This window comes from Orbicella faveolata, unplaced genomic scaffold, assembly GCF_042242905.1.
Source record: "Orbicella faveolata isolate gen_17 unplaced genomic scaffold, um_ofav_v1 contig_36, whole genome shotgun sequence".
In the NCBI taxonomy this organism is placed as follows: domain Eukaryota; kingdom Metazoa; phylum Cnidaria; class Anthozoa; order Scleractinia; family Merulinidae; genus Orbicella; species Orbicella faveolata.
The window spans coordinates 8071276-8081567 of NW_028301565.1; the positions used below are offsets into that span (position 1 = coordinate 8071276).

Genomic DNA, 10292 nt, shown 5'->3' on the forward strand with positions numbered 1-10292 from the left:
TATGTTCACACCAGAAGCCGCTACTAGTTCTGATATTTTGTGTGCGTGTCCATTTACTCAGGGAAATTGTATTTTTATAAGGGAAAAGTCAGGGTGTTTTGATAAGTGATATCCGTGGCATCAATGTGGGTTTCCGTTGCAGGAAGGGGCTACCAGCAGTATTCTACGTATACTCCCCCAAGATGGAGAGCTAGTGCCTCGCAGGGCTGTCCCCGGCCTAGTCTCCTTCGCAGCCGTTTTTTGGGATGTGACATCCCAAACTAGTAACATTTAGCTGATCCTCCTTTTAATGTTATTTTATTGAAGTATCCCCCATCATAGCTATTAATTAATTTCGTGCTTCCCCCCTCAATGTCTTCGCACACATATTCACCTTTCGACGTGTATATTTACCGCTTTTAACGGTCATGTGACAGTAATATTTCGAACTATGATGCTGACTTAATGAAGCCGCCATGGTGCAGTCTCTTGATCCGTGTCTTCGATTCCCGATATCTGATCAGGGTTCTTAGCAGAAGTTTTCACAGGCGTCCAATAAAGCATAATAGGCGGCATCTGAATTAAAGTGAGGCCCGATTCGCCCGATGGGGCAAGCTAGCGTAGGACGTTCGGCGGTATGCTCCCCGGAGAATTTTGAGATTGTAGGTTGCCAAATGCATTTTAGGGGGCAAAGTGTTACGGAAAATCGAGGGTTTTATGATCATAAAAGTAGATGTAGCATGTAGCGCTGTTTCACCTTTTTAATTAAAATACCATTTTCTTCTTGAAACGTCTCAGTCTGCAAGTTTTAACTTCTTGTTATATGTGTAGAAATTTTGATGACTGGAGCAGGTGGCCGGCTACATTCGATTTTACAGCCGGTAGAAATCCGCTGTTCTACTGAGAACCCTGTGATTGATGTCAGTTGACATACCAGCAACTAACCATCCCAAGTGATTGGAAACTGCAAAGTTACTTTCTAGAGTGCCAAATAGCCGTCCACCAAGTCTGTTTGGGCATGTAACATTTAGTGATCCCCCTTTTGGGCTTTCAGTTATGACTGATCCTCCCTCCTGTCATCCTAAAAATCCAAGGATCCCCCCCAAAAAAAATCTTCCTCCCCCCCCCCCCGCGATAAATAATGACCGGTCCCTATGTAATGTGCAATACGATGGAAGTAATTATAAACCTGGAGTCTGATCATTTATGAATAGCTAGTAAGGTCCCAATTGATAGCTGGGCCAGGCATATTTTATCTGTTTATTCCTTATTTTCTATGGTAATTTTTGTTGCCATTTCTTGAGGTCCTACTTACAGGTAACCGGCTTTTAATCGAACACATACGGCAACTGTTGTTTTTCATGGTTGAAGATACTAAGCAGAATAATCTTTAATACTTCAATATTGCTATTCAAAGGTAAAAAAAATCCCCGCAAGTTATAAAGGAAAATAAAATAGACGCCCCATGCAAAAGAAAACCACTGCAAGGCACGTTGGCTCTTGAATGGTTTTCTTCTCCACAAAATGTTTGAGAAAAGCGTTTCACGCCGAGATGCTGAATTGATTTTCATTGCAATTTAAACTAAAATTTCCACTTCTCATTTTTACTATTTTGGCGAAAAAAAAAACGGTGCCCCATGTTTTTCACTTACACCCCGTGTTTTCCACTTACACCCCCTGTTTTGCTCTTAATTGTTGTCCACCAGTACCTCGTGTTTTCCAACAGAACCCGTGTTTTCCACTTAGACCACGTGTTTTCCACCATACCCCGTGTTTTCCACCAGACCCCTTGTTTTGCACCAGACCCCGTGTTTTCCACCGGATCCCATGTTTTTCACTTAGACCCCGTGTTTTCCACCAGACCCCGCGTTTTTCAACTCCTCCGGGATCCCGTACCCCAGGCACGAAACGATAGTTTTGATTGTTCGTGCTTGGACGGTTGTTAAGTCATTATTGAACCCAGGAATTTGTTATGTCCGAGTAAGTTTTGTTTATTTAATTGAAATCTTTACACATAACCAGAACTTCGAGGATCTTCATTAATTACAACCGGGTTTTTACAGTAACGCTAATGTTAATAATGAAAAAAAAAAAACACATACTTTGCTATAACGCAGATCCTGTGACAACTTCTTTCCCTTCAACCAATTAGCGTTAACTTTTATAGCTGTCGTTCAAGTTGGAGATTAAGTATCAAATTGCTTCGATGTCCCTTTCCAGGAAATAGAAAGAACACACTCGAACGGTCTGTAATTATAAAGTAGTATGGCGCAAGAAGTTTCCCTCGCAAATCAAGACACAAAAACCAGTCAGGTGACACCATCGAAAACTTTCTGGAACTAGTACAGACGGGAACAAAGGAGGAGGTAGACAATTTCTTGTTGCCTTAAACTAGAACGGCTGAAAACGGGAGGGATTCTCAGAACTAGCCTTCAAAGCAACTTGAAGACGCTCTCGCACAAAGCGATGTTGTTGAAGTTTGGAAACTCATAGCCAAGATCAACGAGACCGATAGCAACAAGACACTTGAAACTATAAATGAGGTCTGCACAACCATCGCAGAGAGGGAGAACAACAAAGAAAATGGATGTCATTTCAAGTGCAGTTGGGATTGCAAGAAAATCTGCCAAACAATAAAGAATTCAATATGCCATTTGCCACATGCCATATACCATATGCTTAAGTGCAATGTAGACGAGCTTGAAGAGACGAAGACAGAAATGCGAAGCCAAGAAGAACGGAGATGGATCGAAATTCTCAGCAATCCACTGTACATCGGTCTAGAATGGCTTTGGAGGAATAATCCCAATTTCCAATGCAATAAAGGAGAAAGACGCAAAGAAAGCACGTCTACAGACATCATTGAAGCTGCCTTGGATGACGCATATCTTCTGGAGAAAATCGCCTCGTATAAGCACTATTACAGCCGAGATGAATACAAGCGTCGAGCTGAGGAATATGAGACGTTCGCTGCAGATATCGTCGAACAAGTAGACACTTCAGATTTAAACCAGCTTCACGAAATCATGGACATCGAAGGAAATAGTTCTTTACTGAACAAAACGCCCGCTGATTTTAATCAGAGTCTTAGTCTCCTCAAGCAGCAGCCGGCCGCTGATAAAAAACGGAAAAGGGTTGGTATACACTTGGATGGAGTAACATTGCGTTTTGTCATATTTACCTCATATTCTAATAGATCATTTCACAAGCTGTGAAGAATTAATTAGAAATGCAAATATATTGTGAGTTCTAGGAAATGATCTCAGTGAGTAAATACCTCAGCATATGTGCAGAAGACATCAGCCTTTTAAATTTCACATATGGTGAAGGATTAAAATCAGGTGTTAAAATGCAAAATGCGACTGTATTGTGAGTTCTTGAAAATGATCTCAGTAATTTAACACCTCAGAATATGTGCAGAAGACATCAGCCTCAAGTTTAACAAATTGTGAAGGATTAAAATGCAAAATGCAAACGTGTTGTGAGTTCTTGGAAATGATCTCAGTAAGTTAGTAACTCATATGTGCAGAAGAAATCGGGGTCAATCCAGATGAATAAACCGGGAGCAGGCCTAGGAGATTTGTAGAGCAAGCAATAGAAATCAGTGGTTTATGATCTATTTATGATTAATTTAACACTGTTTGGCAATTAATGATTTCAATTCTGTTCATTTTCAGTTCGTGGCGATCCCCAATTGCCAATATGTTCTCAACGAGATCGTTTATCGTGGATGGCGAAATTGGCAAGATCGAGGCATAGTCAGGAAGGCCTTATGGTTTCTCATTCAGTTTCTCTTCGTCGCAGGTACTTGCATCTTTTACATTCCTGTTCGACTGGTACGACTAAGCAGCTGCAGCAAATTTAAACATGTCTGCTGCTGGAAGTTTAGGAAGTTATACGAACTCCAAGTTCATCAACCACACTATGTCTTATGTGCTATTCCTTTGCCTGGTGTTCACCTCATCGTTTCAGAAGGAGTTTGGAACAACTAAAACAGGCCTGGCTTGGATTGGTAAGTTTCTCTTCTGAAGATGTAGCCACGGTTGGGGGCTGCCAGTCCACTAGATATTTAGCAGAGTAACGGCCACTTACTGATGGCCTAGAAATTATGCCATTCAGTTGCCTGAACGTTTTGCTTTTTTGATTGATCAGTCACCTTGAAGCATAAAGTTCATACTCAAGCAAAGATGTGCATTATTGCATTCAAGTAAACTTTAAAAGGCACTTTAAGTGAACGCATAATAATTCTACTTCACTGAAAATACCTATTTTTGTAAGAATCTCAAAGTTTTGCAAATAATCCCAATGTACAGATACTCAGTACATTTTCTACGTCCTACCAGTTGTCCTGGACTTTTGCTGGTAGACCTAAATGGTCAAACTTTGTTAGCCTTATATTTGTTCTCCCAGGGTTGCCGCACTGTAATAGCATTCTGGCTCAGTTCTTGACGCTATGCACTAACAGCCTAGACACTGGCCAGTCGGCTAGTAATATTTTATAAATTAGCTGATAGCCCGGAATTAGCTAGGCGTTTGCAATAATAACAATTAGATTCGGTACAAAGTGCTTTAACATTCCAGGAACCAATTCTCCCGAAGGGCCAAAATTGTTCTCTGTTTGAATTTATTCTCAGACTGGCTGGTGCTTGCCTTTGTTGGTGGTCTATTCCTGCAGGACGCCTTGGAGGCCAGCAGACAAGGATTCTTCAATTACATTTCCAAATGGTGGAATGTCGTAGACACCTTGATTGTCTTTTTGTTTCTTGTGGCTTACACAGTGTGGCTGAGTGCATGGGGGTATTACGGAGAGTGGAAGCCCAGAAAATCTGCATTTATCGTGGCGGATACCATCTACGCCAGCGCCACGGTGATGGCCTTTTTCCACTTAGGTCACGTTTTCCAAGTCAATTCAGTGTTGGGTCCTTTGCAGCTATCACCTTACAAAATGCTGAAAGCTGTTCTCAAGTTTCTCCCCATCTTTCTACTCCTCTACATTGCATTTGCTTCTGGGGTGGCCAAGATATACTCGTACTATGTTGCTTCGCAGATCAAACTACGAGAACTGGACGACAGTCAGGGCTACAAGGCGTCTCATCCCTATGGCAAGTACGTATAACAAAAGATATTGTATTAATTTTAACAGAATGATAGTGTCGACTGACCTCAATTAAACCATTAAAATTTATTATGAATTGTTCCTTCTAGGCAAGTTGACACTTTCATTGGAATGTTTTGGTTGTTACTTGGCCTCGTGGAAGAAGACAAAATCTCAGTGGAAGATCCCGCCTTTTCACTCACGTCCACATTTGGTCGCATTTTTATGACAGCCCACTTGGTGTGCACCGTCATCGTAGCTTTAAACATGCTGATCGCTATGATGAATAACTCATTTGACAGAGTCATGGTAAGTTTTCTCTGCGAAGCATACATGTTTTCTGATTGTCTCAACCCAGTTATGGCAAATAATAATTTGAATGGATGTTTTGGTAAATGAGCTTAGAGAGAAACACAAAGAAAAGGAATCAAAAAAGAAAAAAAAAATAGAAAGATTTTGCAATTATGATAGATAATTCACTGAGTACTTCGTCCAGACTACTTGGATATGGTACGACCATCGAGTTCTAGCTGAGTCTAGTAATCCCATTGACGTTTCTTGGTGTAAGTTTTCTTGAACCTTGTACCCTCACAATACAAGTGAAATCTTTTCTATTCTCAGGAAATCGCTCTCGTGGAGTGGAAATTCTCAAGAACCCGTATGTGGCTGGAATGGACCGACAAAGGCAACACAGTCCCCGTGTCTTTCAACAGTTTGTATTATTTGCTGCCCTGTCCTGTGCTGTTGTTGCGTTGTATTTGCTGCAATACTTGTCGTTGTAAAGAGTTATGCATGCGCATGTCATGCGCTATAATAAATTTGAAGACTCTGCCAAATTCCATCAGGGTGTCTCCGAAAAATCTCAAACATCAAATTACAGTATTTAAGCTCTTTTTAAAAATTCAATGAATATCTTCATCTTAAATGTCTGGGAGCATTATGTGCACAAGCGAGAATACTCAGTAATAATTTTAACACAGCTTTGACTTAATGCAGCAAAATCGCCATAATAGCCCGGGGGCGGGGAATACTCCCTATAATGGCCTATACAGGTAGGCTCCGCCCGAAAGGGGTGCCTTTTTCAGGCTTAAAGGGTATATAAAAGGGTAGGGATTTCACAAGTTGAGGTTTATGAAAGGGTAGGGATTTCACAACTTGTATATGAAAGGGTAGGGAAATCTTGCAGTATTTAAAAGGGCCTGTAATAAGAATATTTCGATCAGATGCACCTTGTTGTTGTATCCCGGGGATGCTTGATGGTCTCCCGTAATACTGTTCATTAACTTCATTCCAAGAATTTAGGGAAGGATTGCGTGTTCTTAAGTGCGTATGTGAAAGGGGTATTTTTTCCCAATAAAAGGTGTACGGCAGGGTTACCTTGTCTATCTAAATGATATACATAAGGGTTAGGTATTGGACCTCGGTGTGTAGCCTCCCCGTATAAAACTTTGTAGTCTACGCCCCTCCCCCCCCCCCCCGTGTCTCTTTAATAAACAACTTAAAATCTGTCGCATTATCTCTATCCCGTTCAAAAGATCATTTTCTTTAACATTACTTATCGCTTAACTGGCAGAGCAAGGCAACTCACAGCGTGAGGTCAGTGTAATCAAATGAGGCTGTACACATGTATAGGTTACATATTACAATAAAAATGTATATAGTAACAAACCCTCTCAGTCACTCGCATAATATAATAACACGCACTCTTTTCCTGCATGACTATTGCATACTAAATGTGCAACCCCTTACTTTCTTTATTTCTTTCTTAAAATTTGTCTATTATTAAGTTCGAAATTCTCTAGGACATTAAATTAACGCAATAATTTGTAGAAAATTGTGATAAATGAATAAGTGGCAACAAATATCCTACCTACGAGGAAAAAAAAACAAGCAAAAGTGGCGCTATAGTGATAATACAACATATTTACTTACATTTATTTAGGGAGAAAATCACGAGGGACAAAACTGGATATCGCAGGTAACGACCATTTTTCTTTTTCCGTTAATTTTGCCAGTACCTTTTCTTTTCTCTTGTCATAGGTTGGGTGCATGTTGCCATTGAACAATGTAAATCAAGTGCTCATTATTGTTATTTTTCATTAATGTTCTAGCATTTTCCCTGCTGCTGCTCCTGCTGTAGAAGCTGTACATGTAGTTGTGCGTGTGGATGCACTTGCTGCTCGAGGGGGAAAACGTCCATGAGAAAGGTATGCTTTTCATGTTCGTTTTTAGTTTGAAAAAGAACATACTTAGATCTAGAAAATTAGCCTTTTTTTGCCAAGTTCCTAATTATACATTTGCTGCACTAAGAGTTGTCTCTCGATCGAATATTATGTTAGACGTGAGAGTGCATTGTATCTGGTTTAACCTAGGGAGTTAAGCTGGTCTTATGTTTTCCGGTTGCGTTCTTCATCAATCTCATATCCTGGCGGCTCCATAGGAAATCGACCTAGTTCGAATCTTGGTCTGGAGGCACGCATGTCGAATGTCTCGCTCCTGCTACAAGTTCCAACAAGCCCTTAAATAACACACGTGTACTGTAAATCAAGCTTGTTCCTAACATGTATATTTCCTGTACATTTCTGCTACAGGAACGAATGGACGTAATGACAACACTGGTCGTGAAATATCTGAAAGACCATTACTCTGCTAGATGGAAAGAACTCACAGCAAAAGCAACAGAACATCGAAAGACCGGCGAAAACCCCTAAAATTTCACATCAACGAGAACGTAGTATTAAAGATCGCCCCCTTTAAACAGCACTAGTAGATGCATATATGGGTGTCTTTTATTTGCCGGTTTCTGTCTTCCAAGTAAAACCTGGCCAGAAAAGAAGCTGCAACATTTGCAAAGGCATCCTCTTATCATTATTTTTTGTTAATATAAGTATTTTGGTCGGTTTATTGTGGTTTGTTTTGGTTTCTGTTATTCTTTTGTTGATTTGTTTATTGCCATATATTTTTTCCTGAAGAAAAATCAGACCTAAGTAATACAAAGTAAGTTTATTAAACCTCTCTACCAAATTTTATGAACGAAACTCTAGGAAATCTAGGAGGAAGTATGTGTTGTTGCCCAGCAACCATGACTTCATAGGCGTATAGGACTTCCCTAATGGAGCCAAAGCATGCGTGAACTTTTGAACTCAATCCCTGAAAGAAACCTAACAAGCTTATTATCCCAGTAGGAAGTTTTAAGTACCACGATCACGATTGAAAAGATCCGTGAAGAGTTCAGAACATTTCTATAAACCTTTTGAGTACCAGCCTGAGATTGCGGCCGAGTAGACCAGAATCAGGAACAATCTTTACCTTTAGTCAAAACCAGTTACAAATATATCCATTTTTAGTTATAGTTTGGCGTTCTTGCTGAAACAAAGCGTTAAAATAAACTTGACGGTCGATTTTTAATATAGAGGATTTATAGTGTCGTTCACAATTATTAACTAGCCGACTGGTCGCAATGAGTGTATACAGACAAGTTTTTTTTCTCTACAAATTAACCTAGTAAAGCTCAATCTTCTAAACGAGAGGTTAATGGGGTGCCAATAGGTAATATATCAAACACAAGAGCCCGTGTTTCATCATATTTCCTGACACCAAGAAGAGACGCGCATGGGAGTATATTTTTACGGACTTCGAGGCGTATGTAAATTAGACACTGTCTTGAGTGTTGAACGAAGAAACAAGATCGTAAACAACCATACTAATTGGGAGTCTTGACGGGATTTTACTGAGAGCAGAGGTCTGAGAAAAAGAGTATGTAACAAGTATACCATGATGGCTAAGCGAATGAAAACTCTTAAATTACACTATCCAATGATCCAGTTTTATAATAATTATTGATAACCGTGACTGAGAAACCAGCTGAAACTCTTACTGATAAATTACCATTTATTAACTATTTAGATAAGCTGTCATTGTAATATTATATGCATATTATAAGTATTGTCATGTAAAGCGCATTAGATCATATGCCCATGTATTCTGCGCTATATGAATAATAAAGATATGTTATGTTATAGCTTAGAAATAGTGGCAAATTTCACTGATAAGCAACATTCTAGCACCCCAATCCAGACCTCCCATTAAAGATCGGATATACCAACCACGGTCATCAGTTTCCTGAGTAATATATCAAACGCTCGTTACATTTTGACGAAAGATATGTTATAGACTTGTAGTTTCCATAAACAGTTTTCTAGCAAACAACCGTTTACCTAGAATTTAGAATATGATTGTTCTGATATACAAACCACGGTCACCAGTTTCCTGAGTAATATATCAAACGCTCGTTACATTTTGACGAAAGATGCGTTACAGCGGAGGTCCGGCGGTCCCAGGGGCCGCCAAGCGAAGCCCCATACTCATATAGGAAAGAAAAGGAAACCCATGAGTTGATTTTCTCATGGTTATCATGGCTAGCGGTATTGCTCGTGGGCACGTACGCACGACGGCGACGGCGACAGCGACGACGACGGAGTCGCGCAACATGGTAGCCATACTCCAAATAATAGGTTGACAGAGATATGCACCCTTGCTTTACCGTGAACTTCTTTGATATTGGACATCCATGTTATGATCAATTGACATCTGTCAAAACAAGGTATCTGCTGACCAGTATCATGTGACCATATCGCGGGCTCAAGTTTACAGCTCATCGAGTTCACGCGTTTTTTTGAAGTTGACCGCTGACCAAGTGCTGATTTTCGATTGGATTGCAGGCTCATGTCAGGTTAACTTCTTGAAAACAGGGTAGGATTGTTCGGAAGGCGGTTAACGCTAACCCAGGATTAAAAGTTAACCGAATTATAACTTTTTCTTCTATACAAATGTTTTTTGCTGCTTTGTTTTGTGTATATGGTGATTATTAAAACTCAAAACAGAAGGCCAAACAATATATAGAAAACCTCACTGCAAAGCTGAAAACTCAAATCAAAATTCTACCTTTTCCTGGGTTAGCTTGTGGGGCTCTGAACAACCCGGAACAGGAGCTACGCTTTTATGCTGGCCTAAATCTATATATTAGGCTAGCAGTTTCCATAAACAGTTTTCTAGCAAAAAACCGTTTACCTAGAATTTAGAATATGAAATCCTTTTCAGACGATGATACCAGTGGCGGATCCAGACCTTGAGCTAAGGGGGGACCCAGTGTCCAGACCTTGAGCTAAGGGGAGGTCTTTTTTGCTTGCCATGCCTGCTTTTCTTTCTTCTGCGATTC

General features: G+C 40.1%; 1 protein-coding gene across 3 annotated transcripts; it reads left to right on the forward strand.

The window, feature by feature from the left end:
- Positions 1-1846: 1846 nt before the first annotated feature.
- Positions 1847-9104, forward strand: LOC110048970 (short transient receptor potential channel 5-like). 3 transcript variants are annotated; one of them, XM_020754734.2, is made up of 10 exons: positions 1847-1959; positions 2200-3113; positions 3657-3991; positions 4614-5085; positions 5185-5383; positions 5696-5786; positions 6648-6670; positions 7017-7052; positions 7186-7281; positions 7666-9104. In XM_020754734.2, the coding sequence occupies exons 3-10, from the start codon at positions 3847-3849 to the stop codon at positions 7783-7785; spliced, it is 1182 nt and encodes a 393-aa protein (XP_020610393.2). In that variant the 5' UTR covers positions 1847-1959; positions 2200-3113; positions 3657-3846; the 3' UTR covers positions 7786-9104. The 3 variants fall into 3 exon arrangements, 2 of the variants coding, with proteins under 2 accessions (XP_020610393.2, XP_089131208.1); XM_089275082.1 differs by lacking the exon at positions 1847-1959 and having other exon boundaries at positions 2015-3113; XR_016202488.1 differs by lacking the exons at positions 1847-1959; positions 6648-6670 and having other exon boundaries at positions 2014-3113.
- The last annotated feature ends 1188 nt before the right edge of the window (positions 9105-10292 follow it).

Coding starts and splice junctions, on each gene's coding strand:
- LOC110048970 (XM_020754734.2), top strand. CDS start 3,847: ATGTCTGCTGCTGGAAGTTTAGGAAGTTATACGAACTCCAAGTTCATC. Junction 5,384..5,695: donor ACTCATTTGACAGAGTCATG/GTAAGTTTTCTC, acceptor TTCTATTCTCAG/GAAATCGCTCTCGTGGAGTG. Junction 7,053..7,185: donor GACAAAACTGGATATCGCAG/GTAACGACCATT, acceptor TTAATGTTCTAG/CATTTTCCCTGCTGCTGCTC.